The sequence below is a fragment of the Etheostoma spectabile genome, chromosome 12 (assembly GCF_008692095.1).
Source record: "Etheostoma spectabile isolate EspeVRDwgs_2016 chromosome 12, UIUC_Espe_1.0, whole genome shotgun sequence".
Lineage (NCBI taxonomy): Eukaryota > Metazoa > Chordata > Actinopteri > Perciformes > Percidae > Etheostoma > Etheostoma spectabile.
The window spans coordinates 9,576,274-9,601,875 of record NC_045744.1 but is presented as its reverse complement, the minus strand read 5'-3'; the positions used below and the strand labels follow the sequence as shown (position 1 = coordinate 9,601,875).

At 39.8% G+C, this 25,602-nt stretch overlaps 1 protein-coding gene across 7 annotated transcripts in view; it reads left to right on the top strand.

Moving 5' to 3' along the window:
• Nucleotides 1–25,218, top strand: part of cacna1eb (calcium channel, voltage-dependent, R type, alpha 1E subunit b) — a 58,536-nt gene extending 33,318 nt beyond the window's left edge. For 2 of the 7 annotated variants that reach the window (XM_032531252.1, XM_032531259.1), the window contains 38 exons: nucleotides 224–304; nucleotides 455–664; nucleotides 836–948; nucleotides 1,203–1,315; nucleotides 1,447–1,578; nucleotides 1,857–1,926; nucleotides 2,314–2,431; nucleotides 3,030–3,097; nucleotides 3,270–3,337; nucleotides 6,026–6,781; nucleotides 7,846–8,090; nucleotides 8,345–8,504; nucleotides 8,619–8,748; nucleotides 11,176–11,235; nucleotides 11,384–11,490; nucleotides 11,976–11,987; nucleotides 12,589–12,685; nucleotides 12,795–12,955; nucleotides 13,334–13,471; nucleotides 13,591–13,792; nucleotides 13,887–14,051; nucleotides 14,357–14,467; nucleotides 14,592–14,672; nucleotides 14,931–15,050; nucleotides 15,143–15,208; nucleotides 15,555–15,646; nucleotides 16,204–16,378; nucleotides 16,472–16,599; nucleotides 17,003–17,099; nucleotides 17,421–17,526; nucleotides 18,425–18,532; nucleotides 18,620–18,720; nucleotides 19,626–19,732; nucleotides 19,823–19,922; nucleotides 22,231–22,335; nucleotides 22,716–22,851; nucleotides 23,047–23,210; nucleotides 23,434–25,218. In XM_032531252.1, the coding sequence (XP_032387143.1) occupies nucleotides 224–304; nucleotides 455–664; nucleotides 836–948; nucleotides 1,203–1,315; nucleotides 1,447–1,578; nucleotides 1,857–1,926; nucleotides 2,314–2,431; nucleotides 3,030–3,097; nucleotides 3,270–3,337; nucleotides 6,026–6,781; nucleotides 7,846–8,090; nucleotides 8,345–8,504; nucleotides 8,619–8,748; nucleotides 11,176–11,235; nucleotides 11,384–11,490; nucleotides 11,976–11,987; nucleotides 12,589–12,685; nucleotides 12,795–12,955; nucleotides 13,334–13,471; nucleotides 13,591–13,792; nucleotides 13,887–14,051; nucleotides 14,357–14,467; nucleotides 14,592–14,672; nucleotides 14,931–15,050; nucleotides 15,143–15,208; nucleotides 15,555–15,646; nucleotides 16,204–16,378; nucleotides 16,472–16,599; nucleotides 17,003–17,099; nucleotides 17,421–17,526; nucleotides 18,425–18,532; nucleotides 18,620–18,720; nucleotides 19,626–19,732; nucleotides 19,823–19,922; nucleotides 22,231–22,335; nucleotides 22,716–22,851; nucleotides 23,047–23,210; nucleotides 23,434–23,940 (5,510 nt within the window). In that variant the 3' untranslated portion in view covers nucleotides 23,941–25,218. The remainder of the gene's footprint in view (nucleotides 1–223; nucleotides 305–454; nucleotides 665–835; nucleotides 949–1,202; nucleotides 1,316–1,446; nucleotides 1,579–1,856; nucleotides 1,927–2,313; nucleotides 2,432–3,029; nucleotides 3,098–3,269; nucleotides 3,338–6,025; nucleotides 6,782–7,845; nucleotides 8,091–8,344; nucleotides 8,505–8,618; nucleotides 8,749–11,175; nucleotides 11,236–11,383; nucleotides 11,491–11,975; nucleotides 11,988–12,588; nucleotides 12,686–12,794; nucleotides 12,956–13,333; nucleotides 13,472–13,590; nucleotides 13,793–13,886; nucleotides 14,052–14,356; nucleotides 14,468–14,591; nucleotides 14,673–14,930; nucleotides 15,051–15,142; nucleotides 15,209–15,554; nucleotides 15,647–16,203; nucleotides 16,379–16,471; nucleotides 16,600–17,002; nucleotides 17,100–17,420; nucleotides 17,527–18,424; nucleotides 18,533–18,619; nucleotides 18,721–19,625; nucleotides 19,733–19,822; nucleotides 19,923–22,230; nucleotides 22,336–22,715; nucleotides 22,852–23,046; nucleotides 23,211–23,433) is intronic. The other 5 variants (XM_032531253.1, XM_032531255.1, XM_032531257.1 and 2 more) reach the window with 5 other exon arrangements.
• The last annotated feature ends 384 nt before the right edge of the window (nucleotides 25,219–25,602 follow it).

Here is a 25,602-nt window from a genome sequence, read left to right as displayed (position 1 = left end):
ATTGTGAACTATGTGAATAAATTTAATGCACTGTTCTATCCACAGCGTCAGTTTGCTTTGATAACTGCGAATAACAGTAAAATGTGAAAACTTAAACTAAAGCCTACTCACTGTTGAGCAGACCTTTAGTTTACCAAGAGTGATCATTTCTTTTGTTGTTTTCATTTTCGTTTGAAATATATTGAAATATTTATAACCTTGAGTTTTTGTGGAACATTTTCAGTGTTAAAGAGAGCGAGTAAGAAGACTGGTGCACGGAGAGGAGCGCCAGGGGACGAGAAGTACACAGACATGTCTACTGCCAGTTAGTAAAGGACTTTCAGTCTATTCAGTTACTCACTGCCTTTGGAGCAAGCTTCTTTTCTTGGTGTATATTTCGCCTACATATTACCACTTCCTCACCCTCCTGCATTTCTCTCTTTCCCGCCTTTGATTCTCCTTCTTTCTCCCTCAGGCATGTCGCGATCGAGGATGAACTTCCGCAGCGGCCGGCGAGGCCCTGCTGCCTACCTGCGGCGTAAAGAGCGCATGTTACGCATCTCCATCCGCCGCATGGTGAAGACAGACACTTTCTACCTGATGGTGCTCAGTCTGGTGGCTCTCAACACCATCTGTGTGGCCATCGTCCACCACAACCAGCCCGACTGGCTGACCATCTTCCTCTGTGGGTTTTAGATCTGACTGGTGGTGCTGGTTTTTTCCGGTTTTTTTTACATTTTTCTGTTATTTACTACATGTTATAATAAATCAGGTCATGTCTGATGAATGCATTTTTTGGTAGACAGTTTCATCTCTCTTCTGTGAGCTAATTGTTTTTTTGTTTCCAAACCTCTAGACTATGCTGAGTTTGTTTTCCTGGGGCTGTTTTTGGCTGAGATGTTTTTGAAAATGTATGGTCTGGGTTTCCGGCTCTACTTCCATTCATCTTTTAACTGCTTCGACTGTGGGGTGAGGTCCTTCATCCCTCATACTGACTCCTTGTTACACAAAAACGAAAACAATGTTTGTTTTATGTTGCAAATCTAAAAGTTAAATTTCCAGTTCAAAATTAGGAATTAGGGTTGTGCTAATTACCTGATGAAGGTGTTTTATTATGACTTTTTTTATTTATCAGAATATAAATCATCAAGTTAACCATTCTCGCAAATGTAGTGATCACATACAAACATATAAACACATGTCAATGCTGACATGTTTTGCAGGTTATTGTTGGCAGCATCTTTGAGGTCGTTTGGGGCTTCTTTAGGCCTGGCATGTCCTTTGGGATCAGTGTACTGAGGGCACTGAGACTTCTGAGAATTTTCAAGATCACCAAGTAAGTGGGACAACCAAAAGCACTGCATTCCAGCTAAATTAGGCCTCGGTTGTAGTATATCTGTTTCTATATTTCCACAGAGTTCTGTTCAAAAACAGATAAAATCATTGATTTCTTTTTTTTTTGGTCAGATACTGGGCCTCTCTCAGGAATCTGGTTGTGTCCCTCATGAGCTCCATGAAGTCCATCATCAGCCTGCTTTTTCTTCTCTTTCTGTTCGTTGTGGTGTTTGCTCTGCTGGGGATGCAACTTTTTGGAGGAAGGTGAGTAAAAGCCTTGAAGGACGTCAAAGCTGACATCCTTGCTGCTTCAATTATCAAGTACAGCTTTTCTTAGAATATTTTTAATCTACATTTCTGATCACGTCACAGTTTAAAATGGTAGCTACACACCCTGCAAACTGAACATCAGTTTTTTTCAATGATGAAGAGGAAAGGAAATGACATGTCGGGATGAAAATAGCTCTGCATCCTCCTCATCTTCCTCCTCCTATTCCTCCTTGGTCATATCTGACCCTGCCTTCTATCTGCCTTCCCTCTAGGTTCATCTTTGAAGATTACACTCCCACCAACTTTGACACGTTTCCAGCTGCCATCATGACAGTGTTTCAGGTTTGGCTCCCACAGATCCCCTCATTCTGCCTGCTCTCCATGACACATTGCACCCTGGGATATTTCTCACCCCAGGCGCAGATTAAACAACTCTGCTCACTCGCTCTCCAGCCCCTGCCTCCGCTATCATCCCACACATCCATGCACACATATGCGCACATGAATATCAGACAAGTGAACCCACATCAGATATGCTACAAAACCAACTGCACTGTGAAAGAGTGTTTTGATCAGCACACACAGCAATTACATCTCTCGCTGCCATTTTTAATACCATATCTTGAACTGGTTTGCAGACAGAGAATATGTATCCTGCTTCATGTATTTTTAGGCCAGCAATGAGCAATGCAATTATAAATGCTAAATATTCTGTGTTTTTGCCTACAGATTCTGACTGGTGAGGACTGGAACGAGGTGATGTATAATGGGATTCGCTCGCAGGGCGGAGTGCAATATGGAATGTGGTCATCAATCTACTTCATAGTGCTCACCCTGTTTGGAAACTGTATCCTTGTTGAACCTTTAACAAGTGGGCAGAGAGCTCTGATGTAGCGTATAAGTCTGTACACATTCAGTGGTAGAAGAAGTACTCAGATCCTTTACTTGAGTATAAGAAGTAATACTGCAGTGTAAAAGTTTTCCATCACAAGAAAACGTTCTGCATTCAAAATTTTACTTCAGTTAAAATATAGAGCAAAATATACTGTAAATGGACTGACTGTCAAAAGTAAAAGTACTCAAATTGCCAGCAAAATGGCCCCTGTCAGAATTATATATTATTTTATTATAGTATTGTTGCTGCTGCATAGATTTAATGTTTGATGCTATTTTTGAATACTTTATATACTGCTGGGACGCAGTAGTTCATCATTTTGGGAAAGACGCGTATTTGCTGTCTTGCGGAGAGTTAGATGAGAAGACTCACACCACTCTAATGTAAACTGCCGCTTAGCTTAATTAAGCATTAACACTGAAGATTTAATTTAGATTCCTTTGCCATGCAAACTCAAAATCAGTTTTCATTTATGAAAGGAAGAGGGAAGGACAAAGAATAATAGGTTCCCACAGTTTGGTGTGTTTGTGCTTAACTGCCTTCACGACAGATACACTGCTGAACGTCTTTTTGGCCATCGCTGTGGATAATCTGGCCAACGCACAGGAACTGACAAAGGTTTGAACTGTTTTTACCTGTGTTATGGCAGTTTAACAAATACAATAATTTTATTCATACAGCACACACCTTCAATGATGTATGTTACAGGTGTAATATTTGATAGATATATATGGTTCTCGTGTTCCAGTAAGTGGTCATTAAATGTGCATATTGATTTTGTCTTTATCAGGATGAAGAGGAGGAGGAGGAGTTCTTCAACCAGAGATATGCCAGAGGCAGAGATGGCCTGATATCTGAGTAAGTTAACAAGCTAACAAAGTGAGAGCTCTAGGATGAAATACTCTCAAGTGGTTCTTAGTTGTGAGTGTGTGACTGTTTCTCAGATCAGCTCTCCTCTTGAGCAATGGCAAATTCAGATTGGCCTGAAAACGTGTCATGATTCATTAAATATTTTTGTCTTTTTGCCGCAGATGCAAGTAGTAGAATCAAGCTTAGATTTGTACAATATATATGCTTGTGGGAGAACTGGTGGTGTTCCTGAATGCGATCATCATGCCACTTCTGTTATTGGAAACAATTAGGTATTGCCAATAAGATCGATATTTCCACACTGTCTTCAACTGTGGACTCTCTGAGAACCAGTTTAAGGTGTAGCTGGTGAATGCTAAATCTGCTCCGCAGTGCCTCCAGTTGCATGGTGAATGCAGTTCAGTTAGAAAGGCATGTTTAAGGCATTGATGACACAATCCTGAATGTTTATTGAATGTGCCTGATTTAAAAGCATGACCTTTGAGAGACTGATTTTGCAGCATAACTGAACCTTCTTCTATAATCGTCTCAGCCTACGAGTGGTGATAAGCAGCCACTTTAGTTAATGAGATTCTTCTCTGACCTCCTGTCCTGTTCCTTCCGATGAACTATTTTTATTTTATCAGTTTATTTGTCAGGGACAATATTTATAGGCTTTGTTACATCTAAAGTGCAACCGATGCAATGAATGTGGGACTTCTAGCCGTAGGCCAATTTGCAGTCCATTTCCCTGGTACCTGGTGGCTTTCCCACAGGTCTAATAATCCAATAAGTCAGGAGGAGGGCAGTAGGTAGTTTTTGGGAACTGTGGGAAGTCTTAGTGTGTCACTTCTGGGACGAGGCACATTTTGGAGTGTGTCAGATTTTTAAATACTTAGAATGACTCCGTCTAATCAGTGTCAGTTATTGCATGTTTTACAACATTTCCAACAAACTCTGGGTATTTCCATTACTAGCTAGATAAAAATATATATATATGATTACAAATTGTGAATGTGTCTTTCCTGCTTTCCAGGTAAAGCTTTATTTGTAGTTCATAAAATAAACAATGAACAATTCAGGCTCAATCTTTGAAAAATCTAACCCACAAGGCAAATTAGGGCAATTGTGAAAATGATCATTTGAAATTTCTTGGTTTGCTTTTCTCCAATGAAATCAAAGTGATCTTTTCACATATGTAAACATAAACATTCTAAATGGCCTAATGTTGATTTCCTGTTGCAGTGTATAATGTGAATGACATCAACTGACAGGAAGTTAACAAAGGGCCCAGCTATTGCCTAGTAATGGAAGTCCATTGAAAAGGTCTATAGCACCAATTATTGAATGTTGGAGCTTCCCGAAAAAACAGATAACACCAACAATAAAGGGTTTTTAAAACAATTTCTAATTTGCAACTGCACAACCAAAAGAAATGAATGAACAAATATATGCTCACTGTGAATAATTACTTATTCCAAGTGTTTAAAGTCTCTGCAAGCTTTTTTAGATGAGTTTTATACCATATTTAAAGGGGGGGACATCAGTACCTACTTGAAGGCAGGAAATCAAACATTTGTATTATTGCAGGCAATAATACAAATGTTTACGTGATAACACATGCAAAATCCCTTGTGAAGTTATGGTGGGCCCTTTAGTCTCCCTAAAATCATGTAATAATGATTACAATAAACTTTTATTTTGCGTAGCACATTTCAAAGTTACAAACTGCATTTCAGACAAAAGACAAAAATATAGACACTTTTGAACTCCATACAGTGAGAGAAAAGGCAAATAACACCTACATATAGTGACGGGTAACTGACTCTTTAGCTGTGACACTGAATGTATCATTTGTCTGTTACATATTTGAATGTTAGTCTTGTATGTGTTGCAGCTATCAAGACCCTGCTTCTGTTGTGTATTACAGGCTTTAACTGGTCCCATCACATTGTCTTGTTTTATGCCTGTTTTGTGGCACTGACCAAAATGTTGTGTTTTTGACATTCTGTCAGCTTTCAAATTAATTTTAACCTTAAACCTTAAAGTAAGAAAATATTTAATGTTAATGGGCATAACATTGAATGCTCCCTTGACATTATTAATCTTAAAGAACTGATTTCAGTCCCTAACCTGTGTAAATTGGATAACCTTCATCAACACTTTGTGTCCCCTTTACACACTTTGTTCTGTGTCACAACAAATGTTCTATGTATGTTGTAAAACACTAATGTCTTGTTTTCAAAAATCACTCATTGATTACATGGACAACAAAAGAATCTGAATACCAGTAAGTATAATTGTATGCATCTCTGTCTCACAGAATTTCTCCCTTAAGTTTTCCTACTCCTACTCTACACTCTGTACTTAAATCCTGCACCTTACTGTTTTCGTTCTTGTGGTATTTGTTCCTTTTATCTGTCCTTACCTCTTAGGTATCTTCTTTTTTTCTTTTTTGAATGTATTTGTATTTGTTTTAGCTTGAAGTATTTTGCATATTTTTTCATGGGAATTGTTTTGTGTTACTGATTAACTAATTAAGTTCACAGAAAAGGTCCGTCCTTTTCTTGCAGCTTTCATTTGATTTGTTTTTTCTTTTGTATAACTGGTATGCTAAAGTCTTGATGTTTCTTGTCACCAATTAAATCTGGGCCTGTTGCTGCCCCATATTGATATGAAATATATTGTGGTCCTTAGTGGGAGGAGAAGGCCCTATCTATACAGGAAACGAGCCATCCACAGAGGCCGACCAAACTTCCCAGATGAGACCGAGGACAAGACAGGGGCCCCAGACGAACAGCCCCTCAATGGCGCTAACGCCTTCGTCAGCCGCCGGGAGAGGAGGAGAAAGGTTCACATGTCAGTGTGGGAGCAGAGAGCCAACCAGCTACGCAAACGGCGCCAAATGGCAAGCAGAGAGGAGCTGTTTGCAAGCCCTACAGAGGACACTGTTGAAACTCCCACCATACCCCACCTCGCCGAGCCCAGCCCGACTCACCTGCCTGAGTCTCCCATGTCTGTGGGGATGCCCATCCCCGAGCCCCCGATGTCCATCACCATCCCCATCCCTGAGCCTCCAACAGTTGAGCCTCTAGTAAACCTGAGTGAGGAGAAAACTGGCGGAGCTAACCACCGGACCACAGGCGGAGGCAGGCACAGGATGGCCCGCAAGTTCAGACCCAGTCAGGGGCCAGACGAAGGGGCGAGACACAGACGTCACCGTCACCGCGAGGCTCGGGCTGAAGCCAAGAGTCTGGACTGCACCCAGGCACCACATGAGGTGCCACAAGTCAGACGGTCGCACAGCCAGGAGAGGAAGATACTGGATGAGAAGGAAGAGAAGGATGACAGAGAGGAGAGAGAAAAAGTAGAGGAAGAAGGAGGGTCAGTCCAAGATGATGGGGGGACATGCATCATCAACCCATACGCAGAAGTCGGAGAAGACTGTCGAGGGTAAGACTGTTCTCATGTATTACTTGATGAGGAAGGTTAATACTATCTCATGAACTGAAGCATATTTGTACCCTTGTTTTTTTATCCCTTTTCTTGTTGTAAGTAATTATCTGGTAAAAGCCATTTTAACTGGAATGTTCATTTGTCACTGGATATTTTCTCCTGAAACATAATGGCATGTTGTCAAACATTATTCACGTGGCCATATGCACATTAAAAAAATGTATTTAGCTGAGAAGAGAGCCCTTCATGAAGATGGAGAGCAACGTCCACAGTCTACCTTTAGGACAAAAATGCATTCCCACTGTAATTAAGTAAATAGAATTATATGAAGTTTAAAAAGTTTGGGTTAAAGAAATCAAGTATGCATTTTTTTCCTAAGTTACTGTCTTTCTAGTTCCCTCTTTTGGATTCCTCATTAAAAAGAGTTAAACTAACGAAGGTTAACTTAACTTTTAAAGACACCAATTTTTCTAACTGCTGAAGCCATCGCTTCTATTAGGAAGTGCTACTTTTTGTGCCCAATGCTAACAAAAGCATGTTAACACGCTCACTGTGACAGTGCTGATGTTAAGGAGATTGAATGTTTACCATGTGTTCATCATCTTAGTTTAGCATGTTAGCATGCTAACATTTTCTGATTAGCACTAAACACAAAGTGCAGCTGAGGTTGATGGGAATGTTGCTTGTTATGCAGGGTTTTCATCATAAACCAAAGTGCTGGACCAATTATAATTTTGACCAGATAAAAGGTGTCACAAATCAAATCATCCTGAGGGCAACATGAATGTCTGCACCAAATGGCTTGTCAGTCCATTTAGTAGTTGCTGAAACATTGCCTATATATCCATACATCTATAGAGCCAGCATAGCTAAAAACTCTCTCTCTGGAAAGATAATTGTACAACTACACATGATACAAAAACAGTATACTTAAGTTCAGAATACAAGAGCTTTTGCACACTTCTTCCACAGGAAAGAGCCACGTCATAACATATCTATGTGTTGTTGAACTGATTTAAGTTCAGTGATCCTTTCTTTTTATTTTTTCTTCTTTATTTCAGGGACATTCCCGATCCTCCTCAGTGTGAGCATCTGCTGGACTGTACCTGGTCAGAGCAGGGTGAAGGCGGGCACTCAGACCAAAACATCCCCGTGGAGACCGCCTTAGAGGCTACAGAGTTCAGTGTGAGGGCCATCGAGTCTGAGAGCCGCCCGGTCTCCATCAAACGGGACAAGTCCAACCTGGTGGGAAGCGTGGCCATCGAAATGTCTGCACAACCGCTGCTTGAGCTCACGGCCATGACAGGTAGCACTGTGATCACTTTTAACTTCAGTCACACTCCTTTACTGTGCATCATATTGTAGGATTTAGTGTTGTTATCACCTCGGAACACCATGTGTAGGTGTTTGACATCTGGTTAGAGTGCCAGTCTTTATTTTATTTTATTTTTTATTGAATCCATTGTGCTGGTGGCTCACATTGTTCTTTCTTCATCATAGCTGTCCATGCACAGCTAAAGCATTTTGTTCTATCCTCTTGGACCTCTGTCTGTGTTTTAGTGAACAGTAAAGAGTTGGAGGCATACCACTCTGAACAGACAGACAAGGAGGACGACACAGAGAAGGAGGAGGACGAGGAGGACGAGGAGGAGGAGGAACCTCCGATTCCTCCCAAACCTGTAGCTCCAGATAGCATGTTCATCTTTAAGGCCTCTAACCCGTAAGATGCTAAAAAACCCACTAAATTTTGTGACTGAGTATCAAAAGGTTTGTCTCCTGTGTGCGCTCTTTCATCAACCAACAATTAACATCTCCACCCTTTGTTGATCTGCAGTATCAGGAGGATCTGTCACTATATGGTCACTATGCGCTACTTTGAGATGACCATTCTCCTTGTGATCGTGGCGAGCAGCATTGCACTGGCTGCTGAGGACCCCGTGTGTACCAATTCAGACAGAAACAAGGTGAGAACGAAATACATCTCTCCTCAAGTGTCTATAGTTTTATTAATGATCCAAAACGTGGATGTTGGATGATCAATTTGATGTCAAAAGAAAACTCTTATCAGGTGCAAAAAGATTATACAGCAGTGCTTTACAGGTGCGTTAGAAAGATCTGGTAGACTAAAGGCAGGGGGAGGAAAAGATAAGAAGCCTTTATTGTCATTATTTTACAACCAATACAACAATACTGAAAAAAGTGCCCCTCCCAGCGGTGCTTAAAATAAAACTATATTGCACACATCCATGTATAACATTAGACAAACAACCCTATTTTTTCAACATTCATCATAAAACAATAGCAGGTAGTTGCAAAAATACATATATTGGTGTCATTAATAGAAACAAAGATACAATTTTGCAAACATCAATAAAATGGATTGTAAAAACATTAATAAGAAATGTAAATATGGGTGCAGAGAAGTTATGTGCATAGATTTAGAGTCTGTATGGCTTGATTTAGAGTCTGTAGGGCTTGATTCAGAGTCTGTATGGCTTTTGAAAAGAAACTGTTCGTCTGGTGGCGTCTAGTCTGGTGGTTTGTGTTCTGATGGACCTGTAGTGTCTCCCTGAGGGCAGGAGATCAAAGAGATAGTGGCCAGGGTGACAACTGTCTTCAACAATGTTTTTTGCTCTGGAAAAATAGCGGGTGTGTGCAATGTCCTGTGCTCATTACAAACATGTTGGTCACGTCTGCAGGCAAAAGTGCTAATAGCTTTTTTCCGAACGGCCACACTCAAATTGTTCAAATGTGGATAATGGCCCACACTTTTAGGACAGTCTCTCCTTGAAGCTGATCATAGTGTTGCAATTGTTTGTGCATATAAAAAGTGACAGAAGTAATCGTGTGAAGAACCTGAAAAACTTTACACTGCTGGCTAATCACTGCATTAGTTGGATGTGAATGTCTGATTGTTGGTTCGGGAAAGGGTACAATTAATTTAATTAATTTAGTTTAATTATTTAAAAAACATCTCATATGAAACACACTGACACCTTAGCAAAGCAGTGGATGTCTTAGATTTATTTAACTCATACAAAGGTTACAATCGCACCAGAGCAATCTGATGGTAAGAAGCAATTAATTTTCTGACTGAAAAATATTGAATGGATAATATGAACTTACTCCTTCTGAAATACTACTGACAGTTTTAGCTTTAAGGTTTACTGTTTGATCTCAAGTTGACATAACACTGTCAGCAAGAATGTGTCGTGACACATTTAATTTCACACACACACAAGGTGCGAATCCGCAGTTTTTCCTGGGAAATAGCTGTGCTCTATTTGTTTTCACAACTCTGTGTCATGGAAAGTGTCACAAGTAACTAAATAAACACAAACTAGTAAAAGCTACACTTGTACGAGAGAGAGAGAGAGAGAGAGAGAGAGAGAGAGAGAGAGAGAGAGACACACACACTAAGTAAAGATCCACACTAAGGACCAGAGATGGGGACTTGAGACTTGGTGACTTGGACTTGAGTCAACTTTAGTCTATGTTTTGATGACTTGCGACTTGACAAAAAATAAATGTCTCAACTTGGACTTGACTTGAGGCATGATGACCCGGGTGACTTGCGTATATTGATGAGTTTGATTGTTAGCTATTAAATATAATTAATTAATTAATTAATTAATTATAATTAATAATAATATAATTGAATGTTTTCACGTTTGACGTTTCACGTCTAAACTATCAAGTATGCTATACAGCAGCAGCAACGCAAACTATGAATCATGTTTGGAACGACTCAAAAAGCTTCCAGGTATGTATTTGTCATTGTATGGCAACAAGTAACATCAAAGACCCTGATACAACCTCATTTGTCGGACCAGTACACCACAATAGCTGGGTCTGTAGGCCTAATCACTTTTGGATTTAAAATCTACACGTAAGAGTGCTTCGTCTTGTGTTTAAAAAAATGTTTCTTCATTTGGGACTTGACTTGCCTTAACTAAGGACTCAACTTGACTTGACTTGACTTGACATTACCTTTGACTTGACTTGGCCCCAAAAAACAACAACTCAAGACTTGCTTGAGACTTGGACCAAATTACTTGAGACTTACTTAGGACTTGAGCAAAGATGACATGGTCACAACACTGCTAAGGACACCCAATTACTTTTGAAATGTATGAATAGAAAACCTTCATGGACACTATTCTTCCCCAATGTACAAATACAGAAGAGCTGCTCACACCTATACATTAAATTAAGTTAAATTGGCTGGGACATTCCAAGGTTTCAATTTGTTTGTACTATGACAATTAATATGCAGTACATACATATTAGAAATAGTGTGCATGTGAAAGAATAATACAAACATGTGAGTTACTTTGCACCCTCAGAAAAGTCTTGTGTCTGTGTACTTTTTTTGTTTGTAAATTATCTAGGTCCTGCGTTATTTTGATTATGTCTTCACTGGAGTGTTCACCTTCGAAATGATCATCAAGGTGGGTAACTGAAACATTTATTTTCTCCACTTTAACACCACCAATCACACTTTTAAAGAATTTGATGTACTTTGATTTGTTTTGGTCCCTGTGTGTGTATAAGCTGTTAACTTTACGTGTCTGTATGGGTATGTTTTTTGTTCTCCAGATGATAGACCAGGGTCTTATTCTGCACGATGGCTCTTATTTCCGAGACATGTGGAACATCCTGGACTTCATTGTGGTGGTGGGAGCTCTGATTGCCTTTGCTCTAACGTGAGTCACTATACACTGCTGCCTGCAGATGACTGACTCACTGCAGCAAATAATTTTCTGAGCGTACAGTAAACGACCTTCCCTCAAAGACACCTTTTGCAGCTTAATTTTTGCTACATTGCAGCTCATAAACTGCAAATATGGAGGCATGCATGGTGCTGTACAGTGTGTAACTCAGATTTAAATGTCCCGATGGTCCTAAAACAAGAGGAAATATAGATGTCTGTGTATTATGGGGGTTTATACATGGGTGAAGCTAAAAAAGCCTCTACGTTATTTATTTTTGTCGTCCGCAGCATGAGTGTGCCAGATAACTTACTGAATATTTTGTGCCTTTTGTTGTACTGTAGAGGATTGTATTGTATGTTAATTTCTCTGTTGTGAATATAACTGTGATCCTGCGAGCTTTGCTCACGGTGAATCTCTTTTTATGCCTCAATTTTTCTCTGTTGTTCCTGTGGATTTTGTCACTGTTGGGCTACCAGGAATGTGATGGGGTAAAAAATTTTGTCACACTAAATGTAAATGTATCCCATAAGCTTCTCATATATTTATTATAGTATTTTCTTGTGTAAAAGTTTTCCTTTTCGTATTCAGTGTGCTTTTTTGTTTTGTTTTGTTGTGTCTTCCAAATCTCACCAAACTGCCTGACAGGTTTTAAGGGTAACATTTCTGATTATTTGGTGACATTAACAAATCATTGAGGCCCTCTAATTAATGAGTTGTACCTTCAAATTAAGACTTGTTGCACAATAGTCAATAAGAAATCATAAATGTTTCCATAATATGGAATAATGGAAGATAACACATTGTTGTGTTATCAGCCAAAGCCCAAAATGTATCTGTGAATCTCAGTTGAAACTCAAAACATGTACAAATAGCACAAATTATCATAACTTTTACCTGTGACACCGGCTGGGCTCTGTATAAACACACTCAAGATGAAGTTCTGTGTTTCATTGTGTTTTTTGATATGCACTTGTGTTGACATTTTGCTTTTTACTGTTTTTCTTTTTGAATGGGTCTGTGCCATGTGTCCTTGTGGATTTGATTGAGTGTACAGCTATGTTCCTAAGGGCTGTATTTCAATGTCAACAGAAACAATAAAGGCAGAGACATCAAGACAATAAAGTCCCTCCGAGTTTTAAGAGTTCTGCGGCCTCTTAAAACCATCAAGAGGCTTCCTAAACTCAAGGTATGATGTTACAATCTGCAAACACTCCGGTATCTGGGGGTTTTGGTGTTTCACTGATCTTTAACAGATTGTGCTTGCTTTGCCATCCCTCTCGTCTTTCGTTCCCCAGGCTGTTTTTGACTGTGTGGTCACATCTCTGAAGAACGTCTTCAACATCCTCATCGTGTACCAGCTCTTCATGTTCATCTTTGCTGTTATTGCCGTGCAGCTCTTCAAGGGGAAGTTCTTCTACTGCACTGACAGCTCCATGAATTCAGAGAAGGCATGCCAGTAAGTGGATATATATCTAAATCAGCAAGTAAAACTCTTTATAATTAACTAATAAATATATTTAACAAACATGGCCGCAACATTTCTGATCTTTGAGAACAAATGCTATACAATATGAAATACAAAAGTCCTTGCAGAAATGGCTCACAATAAAGAGACTCTGGGTATAACCAGAAAGCAGAAAATGGCCATGAAGTGCAGCACCTCAGTCTTTATACACCCCCAGATAACCTGTGAATGTCTTTAGACCCCCAGATTCACTGGAGGATAAGATTTGCACATTGCAAAAGCTTTAATATTTTCATCTTCATTCAAAATGCTGGTTTAATCAGTGAATTAAGTGAAACAATAACCTTCGAGTTGCTCTGCTCTCTACAGAGGCTACTACATTGACTACAGCAGAGACAAAAAGGAGGTGAAGAGGAGAGAGTGGAAGAGACATGAGTTTCACTATGACAACGTCTGCTGGGCCCTCCTCACACTTTTCACTGTCTCAACTGGAGAGGGATGGCCTCAGTAAGTGGATTTTTCTTTTTAATTTAATACATCAAAATTTAAGAAAAAACAAATTGGTCTTACTAGTATTAAAAAATATAAATTACCTCGCTTTTCTCCCCTTTTTTTCTTTCCGCTAGGGTCCTGCAACACTCTACCGATGTTACAGAGGACAGCATGGGGCCAAGTCGAGGGAACCGAATGGAGATGTCTGTTTTCTACGTGGTCTACTTTGTGGTCTTCCCGTTCTTCTTTGTAAACATCTTTGTGGCTCTGATCATCATCACCTTCCAGGAGCAGGGTGACAAGATGATTCAGGAGTGCACTCTGGAAAAGAACGAGGTGTGTCGTGGTGAAATACATGTGCAGATACATACACACATTTACATTTACACATATTAATTCATGTCTGTTTTGGTAAATTTCTGTCCATCAGAGGGCTTGCATTGACTTTACTATCAGTGCCAAGCCGATGACCCGCTACATGCCGCAGAACAGACAAACCTTCCAGTACAGACTGTGGCACTTTGTGGCATCGCCTTCTTTTGAGAACACAGTGCTAGTCATGATCGCTCTCAACACTGTGGTCCTCATGATGAAGGTAAAGCACTCTGCACATCAGGATTCATAGTGGAACAGTATCTAATTGAAATTAAAGGTAATTGTTACACCGCTGAACGGCATGCTGGGTATAGCTCTTCGTTGCTCGACAGTACAAGAATGTTATAACTTCCAACAAGCACCTGAATGCAATGTTTAATGTGATTACCAATCTCAAGCAAGTTTTAAGTCTCTGGAAGAACATCTTCATACCGTACTGAAATGAACTGTAACCAACAGCAGGGTGGAAACTATGACTTCTTATAATCCTTCTGTCAGTAAATTTAAAGTTCTCTTTTCCTTCAGTACCACTCCGCCCCGGCAGCCTACGACATGGTCCTTAAACACCTCAACTCAGCCTTCACTGTCCTCTTCTCTATGGAGTGTATACTCAAGATCATGGCATTTGGTTTGGTGGTGAGCATTGACAAAAGAAGAGATCAATCGAAGAGAGAAGCCATTTAAATCCCATCTAGCACCACTGATGAAGAATTTGCCTATGTTTAGTCAGATTACTTAAAACATTTTCTTTTTTCCGCAGAACTACTTTCGAGATACTTGGAATATTTTTGATTTCATCACTGTTCTTGGCAGCATCAGTGAGATAATTGTGGATTTACAGGTAAGATACTGCCAAGGCACCACTCATTTTCACGGTGTTGTGACCCTTTAAAAAAGGCACAAAAAGCCAGTGTTAAATGCAGCATTGTCTTTTTACAAGTTTCCCTTGTGTGCTACGATCCCTGCCTCCAGACACAACTTAAGTCATGTTGTGATGAATTTTGCCATCTGTGTTTTATATCCTGTCTCTCCCTTCTGTCTGCCACTCTCTCCCTTTCTCTTCTTTGTTTCACCCTCTCTCCAACCATTTGTGCGCCAGTCGGTGAACACCATCAACATGAGTTTCTTGAAGCTTTTCCGAGCAGCCAGGTTGATCAAGCTGCTGAGACAAGGTTACACCATCCGTATTCTGCTGTGGACCTTTGTACAATCTTTCAAGGTAGGACATTTTACAATATATTTTTCATCACTTTGATTCCTCACACAAGGTGGATGGTAATGTTTTAATCTTTACTGTCTCTTCTCCAACAGGCTCTTCCTTATGTTTGTCTTCTCATTGCTATGCTTTTCTTCATATACGCCATAATTGGAATGCAGGTATCCTTTCACTAATATTTCACAAATATAACAGACTGTCACGGTTCTTTGTTGAAATCAAACATATATACAGTGCTTCTGTACACTTAGTTGTAATGGATTTTACAAATGTTTGTGTGCTTAAATGTTGCTGTATTGTTGTAATTTGTATGGTGCTTGTTTGGTGCATTCTTTTTTAACTGTATTTTGTATACTGTATATTATATGAGGTTATTTGCACCATTTATTGAAATAATTGATTGCTTATATTTACTATATTACTAACCCTGGACCCCAGGAAGATTACTACTGCTATGGCAGAAGCTAATGGGAATCCAATGAAGTTAACAAAACCTGTTTTCTGTAGGTGTTTGGAAACATCAAGCTGAATGATGAGAGTCACATCAACCAACACAACAATTTTAAGACCTTTTTTAGTGCATTGATGCTGCTCTTCAGGTGGGCTTATGAAAAAATACCTTTCATGCCTTTAGTTTCCATTCTCTTACTTCTCTTTCATTTCTAGAAAAGTATGACATATCTTGAAAAACTCACTGTTTTTAGTGCTTGTGCACAAACTGAAATAAACAACCCATTCAGTTTTTTGTGGACTGCCTAGATTGGAAAACATGGGACAAGCCATTTAGATTTGGCTCTTCTTCCTGTCACATGCAGGCTCATTAGAATATGCCGCCCCCTATCTGAGTATCTCCTCCCACAGCTCGAAAACTACATTTGCAAAGGTGCGCCATATTTTTCTTGCAAGCCAATCTAAGCGGACTGGGTATTTTCGGGAGTCTTAAAGGAACAAGCACTAAAACAGAGTTTTTCAGACACAGGGTGACACAGGTATACAGGTATATTCAAACAGACAGTATGAATAAAGTGTTTTTTGAACATTAAAGCGTGTAAACGTGTTCTAGTAGAAACCCAAAATACAAGCATAAACTTGAAAATGAGCCTGATATGTCCCCTTTAATTTGATGTTAACTAGGTGTTTGTGTTTAAACCACCAGGAGTGCGACAGGGGAGTCCTGGCAGGAGATTATGCTTTCATGTCTATCTGGTCAGGAGTGTGAACCAGACTCCTCCATCCCCCCTCTAATCATGTCTCCAGACCACGAGGGAGGCTGTGGGACTGACTTTGCCTACTGCTACTTCGTCTCATTCATATTCTTTAGCTCGTTTCTGGTCAGGGCTCCACCAAAATAACACTCTGTTTATATAGTTGTCAATTTCTCTGCTGGCTTGCACACTGATTTTGTTCTACATGTGCTTTTTTAGATGCTAAATTTGTTTGTGGCTGTAATCATGGATAACTTTGAATACCTGACACGAGACTCCTCAATTCTGGGTCCCCATCACCTGGATGAGTTTGTTCGCATCTGGGGGGAGTATGATCGTCTGGCATGGTGAGACATGATCTTATAACTGCTGCATTTTCACATTTTCAGTTTTATTTAGTTTCGAGCAGACCTCATCAACATTCATGTTCTATCTTTATCCAGCAGAGGGCCGTCAAAGCGTGTGAAAGACATTTTTCAGTGCAATGATCTGTCATGTTAAGCACAAGTTGATAACATTCCAAAAGTGCTAAAGAACATCTAGAGCTCACTGTGCTTAAATTTTAGCTAAAAAAAGAAATCATTGTCCTAAAAATCTTGAATGCCACATAACAAGTACAAGACCTTGAAAAGGGTACTTGCAGTTTGTCTTCATCTGTATTAGATCTGTTTTTTATTACTTTTTTTTTTAACTCTCCACCTTCTGCGTCTGTTTCTCTGTGCCTCCCCTCCTCCCCTTATCACTCTGTAGTGGTCGTATCCATTACACTGCCATGTATGAGATGTTAACCCACATGTCACCACCCCTGGGCCTGGGCAAAAAATGCCCTGCTAAGATTGCCTACAAGGTACTGAACATAATCCCTTAATAAGCACTAAACACAGAAGGGCTAGATAAAATCAAAACTCAAGTAAAACCTACCCTATCTGTATGATAGATGCATGATATATACTACAGCAAAGACAAATATAAATTGTAAATAAAGTGTATTCAAGGGAACATACTAGCAGACTCTTTATGAAGTCGAGGGTAATACAATTGAAGGATTGATGTTTGATTATTATTCAATTTAGGAAAATGTACAGAGACTAAATCATTTTGTCTGGTATTTCCTGCTCAATATGTATACTATAGTGATTGACTTGTCTTCCTTTTATCCGTCTCTCAGAGGTTGGTGTTGATGAACATGCCTGTAGATGAGGACATGTCCGTCCACTTCACCTCCACGCTGATGTCACTCATCCGCACAGCTTTGGACATCAAAATAGCTAGAGGTCAGAGTCGCTAATTGGCATTTCATGATTGTGATATAGCATCTAGGGGTTCAACTATAGATTAGTTGGTTGGTCTAATGACTTAAAATAGTGAACATGTCCAAGTTCACATCATATTGCTTGTTGTGTCCAACCAACAATCAAAAACTTAAACATGCAACAAACAACAAATGCAGCAAATCATCACAATTGAGAAAGTTGTAAGTTAGTTAGTTCAGGTAGTTTATAATTATTAAGTTAATAGTTAGTTAGTTAATAGGTAGTTCATAGATAGCCAGTTAGTTAGTTAGTTAGTAGGTAGTTCTTAGCGAGTTCCTTAGTTAGTTATTTAGTTAGTTAATAGGTAGTTCATAGTTAGTTAGTTAATAGATAGTTCATAGGCAAGGCAAGGCAGCTTTATTTGTATAGCACATTTCAGCAACAGGGCAATTCAAAGTGCTTTACACAAAATCAGTTAAACAGATAAAACACAAGTAAAAACAGTTAAAAATCATAAGCATTAAAAACCGGTAAAACACATGAATAGACAGTTAAAAAATAGACACATAAAACACAAGAATAAAAGTTACAGTGCAGCATAAGAAATTTAAAGAAATGAGCAGTCATTTAAAGAAAGGCAGCATCAAAAAGAAAGGTCTTCAGCCTTGATTTAAAAGAACTGAGAGTAGCAGCGGATCTGCAGGTTTCTGGGAGTTTATTCCAGATATGAGGAGCATAGAAACTGAAAGCTGCTTCACCCTGTTTCATAGTTAGTTAGTTAATAGGTAGTTCTTAGTTAGCTAATTAATTAATAGGTATGACATCAATTAGCTGAATGACTAGTTGTTCAGCTTTAGTAAAACCATTAATGTAACCTATTATATTTGCCAAAGTGGCTGAATGTGGATGTTTGTTACAGGAGGTGAGGATCGTATCACCCTGGATAGTGAACTACAAAAAGAGATCAGTATCATTTGGCCTTATCTGCCTCAGAAGACATTGGACCTACTGGTACCTATCAACAAAGGTCTGGCTCTAACTGCGGAGGAAATACTTACAATGTAATACTGAGAGACAAGCAGTAACAGTTAATGTAGCGTGTCTGCCCTCACAGATACGGACATGACAGTGGGAAAGATCTATGCTTCGATGATGATAATGGACTACTTCAAACTGAACAAAGCCAAGAAGCTCAGGCAACAACTTGAAGCTCAGGTCAGCTCTGCATGCTGTTATCAACTTCCTCAACCGGTTTTACAATCATATTCAAAGAGGTATGCAAATAGATTTTGAAAATGTAGGAGAAGAAAAAACATTCAATCTCACAGCACAGCTTTAGACAACTATGTCTATCGTCTGTCACAAGGGATCTGTTATAATTTCCTCTTATAGTACTATGGAACACTTTTAAGGCACAATTTGATCAATTACATAAAGAAACAAAAAAATATTTTTTTAGCTATGATATTCCCTTAGCTTTAAGATGTTAAACCAGAAAAAAACTTTTTTTTAAATTAAAGAAGAATTGCAGTAGCAAAACAGTAATCAAGTTCTTTTCCAATTGGCAATATTTCTTAACACTAGCACCACCAGGCATTTTAGAAGTTCTATATCCACCAAGTCAGGCTCCCAAGACTAACTTTTGTTATCGCTGACGGGCCATAAACGCATCACCCTCTTCATTTCTATTGCGCTGCGTTGATCTCTACAGCGGCAAGGACACGCGCAGCCCCTACAATGTATATATGTATATATATTTATTTTAAACCTTCTATTTTGATTTTCTAATTATTATTCTATCATTATGACAGTATTGGAATGTGCAGAATAGGTATTTAGGAGGGTCAGTACAGGAGGGAAATGTAGGAATAACAATGACAGAATAATATATATTTAACGTTCGTTCATAAGAGTCCACTGCTACCAAACAGAACCACAGTATGTACAGTACATAAATGGAGGAATGGCAATATACAGAAGTTACTGAATTGTCTTGTCTTTGGGGTGTGGAGTACTCAATCCTCTTGTACATTCTTAGCCTGAACAATGTGAAAATAAATATGGAATGAAGCCCTCTGACCTCTGTTTAATTTGTTGTGTTTTTTGTTCTCTCATTTTAGAAGAGTAGCTTAATATTTAAGCGTCTGGACAGCTCTGCTCTTCCCGAGGAAATTCTGTCCAACACCCAGACGCTGCCAATGATGGGCCACAGCGCTGGGTCAGCCCTGTGAGTTTGTGCACACGTACAGATTTGTTATATTTGTACATGTGCCTCTATTTAAACATTTGTTTACTATTCATCTCTATGTTAATTCAGGACCAGAGGAGGATTTGTGGCTTTGAGCCCCATCTCACCTCAGGAACTGTTTTTGCAGCCCATAAGCGCCGACCCTGATGCTAGTCAAGAGCAAAATCTGGTAAGATAGAGGACCAACTTGAGCCTTCAACCATAAATACCACAACCATGTCTTAGAGCAGTGGTGCTTAACCTTTTTAACTTGTTACCCCCTAAAACAAAGCATTGTTGACTTGTCACAGGTTGCTTATGTGTAGGTGGTTGTGGCCAGTTAAATGAAACAGCAATTATCCTCCTCAGATTGTTTCTTGAACAATTTTTAGAGTAAAAATTAAATATCATATTGAAGAGTAATGTTTTTTTCTACTCTCTTATGTGTTTATTCATTCTACAACCCTACTTTAAGTGCAACATACATCTGCAGCATCACAATGTGTCACATCAATTGACATCCATAACACACATCCCACTCGTCCCTATTCTATACCAGACAAAAGAAGTTGTCAAGTTATAGTATCGAGGTGAGTCGAGCACTCAGATTTCACCAGTAATTGTTACGGAATACGGATATAGTTTTTTTTTCAGGCACAAGTACTAGCTTAGTACTGAGGAACAGTTGCTGTGATTAGAAAACTGCCTGAGCAAGAAGATGTCATTCTAAAGTCACGTTTTAATATTATAAACATACCTCTCTCTCTCTTTTTGTCATGCACACATGCATGCACGCACACAAACACACATATGCTACATCAATGTTGTGGTAGGACAAAGCCTCAGTATAAAAATGCACTCCGTGCAATAACTACATGACATATCAGCCGTTCCATCATGGTTAGGTATGGCCTGCCAATAGGAAGGTTGGTGGTTTAATCCCTGGCCCTGCAGTCCAATGTCAAAGTGTCCTTGGGCAAGACAATGACCCTCGAGTTTCCCCCGATGCTGCGCATCATAATGTAAATGTGTGTGAGTGTTTATCTGAAGAGCAGGTGGCACCTTGTACAGCAGCCTTGGCCACAGTGTATGAATGCGTGTGAATGGTTCCTGTTCTATGTAAAAGCACTTTGAGTAGTCGTTGAGACTAGAAAAGTTCTAGATAAGAACAGTCCATTTACCAGCAGCTTTTTAAAAAAGCAAAAATTCTCCCTTCTTAAGTTTTTTATTATAAAAAAATCTTCCCAAAACAGAGCCCTAGTGCAGTAGGAGGGATGTGCCGAGCCTGTTGGTGTGCGGACGTACATAGTAAACAATGGACGTGTGGGTTTTGACACGTGTCATACACTGCTGATGTGTGTTGCACTTTAGAGCTATCTTGTGATCCCTTAGGGCAAGGGTCTTCAACAGGGGGTCCGCGACCCCTAGGGGGTCCGCGGAGGTACTGCATGGGGGTTGCGAAAGTTTTGGTTGATTAGACTTTTTTTTATATCCCCCCCCCCCCCTGCAATTTTTTCCACTAATTGAAATGTCTTTAAATACACATTAACATGAATTCAACACACTGTAGTAAACAGATAAATGGAGGCAGAAGATGTCTTTCAGTCATCAATGCACACATGGCACTATAGGACCAGTTTGATATAACACAATTTTATACAATATATATAATTAGGGGGTCCCCGCTCCATCTCGCCATCAGTTTGGGGGTCCTTGGCCTGGAAAACGTTGAAGACCCCTGCCTTAGGGGGCTCCTGACCCCCAGGTTCAAAACAACTGTTGTAGAACACAGATTTTAACTCTGAACAAGCACACTTTTCATTTAAGTGTTTAACTCCACAAAAACAGTTTTAACATATTGTAATTGTTGACATTTCTGTGACTTTTCTCCATGCCTTGCAGAGCACGGCATCGCTGCTCTTTGTGCTCCTGTCTCTTAGTCCTGTTGAGATTGGAATAGCAAAGGCAGATTGTCAAACTTGTTAATGTTTTGTTGTGTCTATATTGTCTGGTTTTACAGGTCTACATCGCTTGCTAGATAAATGACATGAAATGATTTTGAAATCCCCACATATTAGTCTTTGTTCTTGCAGAGGAATGGGTTTGGCCCCTAGACAGATGTTGTCTGGCTCCGTTTGTATAGCTATTAAGACCTCAACGTGCATGACTGAATGTACTTCCAAGCTGAGAAATGGATTCCATCTTTCCCTGTAAACTGTTTTGTTTATTGTCTATTCTTGCTCGTCTTCTCCACTGTTTCTATTCCTCCTTAAAGTCAGTTTTCCTGTTGCTAGTTTTTTAATCTGTCCGTGATTGGCTGGAATGGCTTCTGATTGGATGGCGATGGTGATGTTTATGATAGATGACCTTTAGTGATGAAATGGCTTGTCTGCCTTTCTGTCATTTACACTGGACTTCCGTATATTGGCAGTCCTGGCAGGGATGAGCCCGATTGGTGTCCGTCCTTGCCTTCTTCTTTTGTTTCTGTACTCACCTAGGTGGGCGAGTGCAGTAGGGGGATTGAGGCCCCACAGGAGCTTTCACTAGGGAGGGGTCTGTGTGTGCGGGCCTCTTCCATGCCCCGTCTGGCTGTAGAGTTGCAGGTACACACATCTTCCATGACATGGCCTCTGTGCTGGAACGTGAGGATGTCAGTGGCTGCATGGGCTCTTATGCCAAAGTGCCTGGTTCCTTATGTGATGGCGAAGTTTAAATCAGTAGAGTGTTGGCTTGTCATTTTGGGAGTCTGATTAAGATTCAAAGAATTGTTAACATTGGGTGTGGGATTGTTAAAATTGGGTGTGTGATCTTTGAATGATGGGGCCTTCTTTCCTTAAACTTTCTCATTTCAGCATGTTTTTTTCAAACTTTTCTGGTCCACTTGTCTCTAAAATAAATAATCTGAATGTAATTACAATATGTTTTTTTGTGTATGTACCTTGTGCTTGCATGTTTGTCTGTTTTGTGTGTGTTCACATATAAGCAGACGGAGGTTGCAAGTGGCTCCATGAAACGTTCAGCCTCCACCATTGCAGATCAGCAGGTGAATGGTCTTTGGCAGGAGGAGAAAAGTCCTGAGAGACTCTATCGACCTCGTCACAAAAGCTACAAGGCTGCTGGTTAGTTCTGCTGCTTGCCTGTTATTATCACATCAGCTTGTGTGCATACAATATGAAGCATTTTTCCCCCACCATTTCCTTACATCGAAAACTTGTGTTAAAAAACAGGAAAAACATTCACCCCCCTTTAGTTAGCTCTGTATCTCTGTATTTGTCATGTAATGTCTTTTCCTTGCCTGAATGTCTTCCCTCTAGTTTCACGGTCAGAGCACAGACAGCAGGGCGACAGGGAGCGTGGCCGGTCTAAGGAGCGCTCTCACCTCCTTTCTCCAGACACGTCTCGTTGTAACTCAGAGGAGAGAAGTTTTCAGCCCTCACGATCCTCTAGTGTAGAGAGAGCACACCGCCAAGATAAACAGGTGGGTCAGAAAAGCTTTGTCTAACTAACTGACTTCAGGGACTTGGACAGCAACAAGTTAGTGTCACAAATTAACAACATTTTAAAGTCACTGAAAATAAAATTGAATGACCAAATTCCCCCTCCATTGCTAAACTTTGACAGGTTTAAATTACCAGATGTCCTGCAAAAGACAGTCCATGAAGACATTGTTTGTTCCATTTTGTCTTTATTCTGGTCTCCAGGGCAACAGCTCGGACAGTCCGGTGCCCTCCACATCAGAGTCCAGCACCCCGAGTGGCCGACGACCCATATCACAGACCCGCTCTCGCCCTCACATCTCCTACTCTCCGCTTCACCCCTCCGTCGGTGAAGACGAGGATGAGCAAGGCAGCCCAGAGACCATGAGGCGGGGCAAGCCCAACTGGGAGACCCAAGAGCAGGTCGCAGGTGACAGGCTGAGCGAGGCAGGCCGAGACGCGTCCCCACCTCGGCGTTACCCCTCCGAGCCATTCCTAGCTTCCCAAGAGGGGGACCACAGCCCAGACCCCTCTGGCCCCATGGAGACGTTAACCTTCGAGGCGGCTGTGGCCTGCAGCCTGGGACGCTCAAACACCATCAGCTCGGCCCGCCCACGCTTGCGGACTGGCTGGCAGGTCCCCAACGGACACTTTCGGAAGCGCCTGGCACAGACAACCTCTGTTGCTGGCTGTGATCCTCTCAGCGACACAGAGGAGGATGACAGGTGCTAGGGACAGTCGGCACAGCATGAGGGAGGAGGGGGAATCCCAGAGAGGTGTTAAGACGCTGTACGACAGTACAAAGCGAAGGTTAATGTGACTCTTTTTGCATCACCGCTTAGAGGCCAGGAGCACTCTGGATGTTTGATAAAATATGAACCCAAAACAAACAAAAAGAACTTCCTGAAACTGTAGTTGCCAATTCACACACTGACAATAAATAAGGTCTATTTCCTGACTTTTACTTGATGATAGAGAGTAATAATACATCTCAAATAGATACGGGATGTACAAAATAATAAATGGATCAAATTATGTAATTTATGTCAATGGATATTTTCATTTCTGAAGATGTTTCTAAATGATTCAGTGTTGATCTTAACATGTATCTGTGGGGTGTGTGAATATGTAACTACATTTTCTTATAAATTAATTGTTTTGTAAAATACATTGTGATCATCACACCATTGCCATTTATTAAAATAGAACAAGCCATGACGAAGAGGGATCTGATACTTTACCAGACAATGTGGATACTAATAAGTAACACTCAATAATGCTGGATTTTTTTTTACAGTGTGAATGTATGTGCAGGGGAAAAAACTGCCTGATTTCCTTTGCCATTAATGTTTTGGTATTGAACATGATAAGTTGTCAGGTATGAATACAGTAATAGAATAACAGAAGATATGCTTATTTGTTTGTTATTGTTAAATCATGCCTCCAACAAACCTCAAACCTTTAAAATTATCCTTCAAAACAGTCTGTTGCTTTTATTTTTTACCAGTCAACACCCTTTAACTGAGACTTTCCCAACAATTATATTTAACATGTGTTGGGCGTGTAATTTTACCATGAACTGATATGACAACAAAATCATTGTTCATCTTTTTTTCCCTTGTGAATATCGTATGAACCATTGCAGACGATGACTGTAGAAACACATTTTAGACACCCCATGACACATTTGCTTCACAGATTAACATTACTCTATTACTTACTAATAATGTACAGAGAAATTATGCTGTTTGTAACATTTAGAGAAAAAAAGTAACAACAAAACAGTATCTGCTGATGGGCTTTAAAGGTAAAGGAATCCTTGGAAATGTTCACTTTAAGGTTTGTGTTTTGGTTTTATTTGCCTGAAGAAGGTCAATTCTGTGAAACTCACTTAACCAAAAACATAGCGATTTGTATCCATAAGTTCCTGGAATGCAAATACGTTGTGGGTTTTTATGTGTACAATAGCTGTATATAAAAATAAAGGTGTCCTCAAGTTGCCAACTGTTATTGGATGCATTTTTATTTATTTATTTTCTGTCTGGGATCAACAACATCAACGACCTTGATAAATAAGATCTTATAACCATGACATTAACATCTCACACAGAAACCAGTTTAAGTGGGAAACTGACTGTTTTATTTTAATATATTTTCTTGATTTACTATACTTATTAGTTGTTAAAACTAATCACATCTTTTTTATAATTGGTATTTGTATTGCTATTTGGTTTTTCTGATTACACAACACGTTTTCTGTAAATAGCCTATTATACACTAAATAGTAAACTGTATAGGTGCACACAGAGAGTAATAAAACAGGATATCTTTACAAGGGGGTTTCTCCCTAACCTTTAGTGACCAAAAGATATTTCCGCCTAACATTAGTCATAG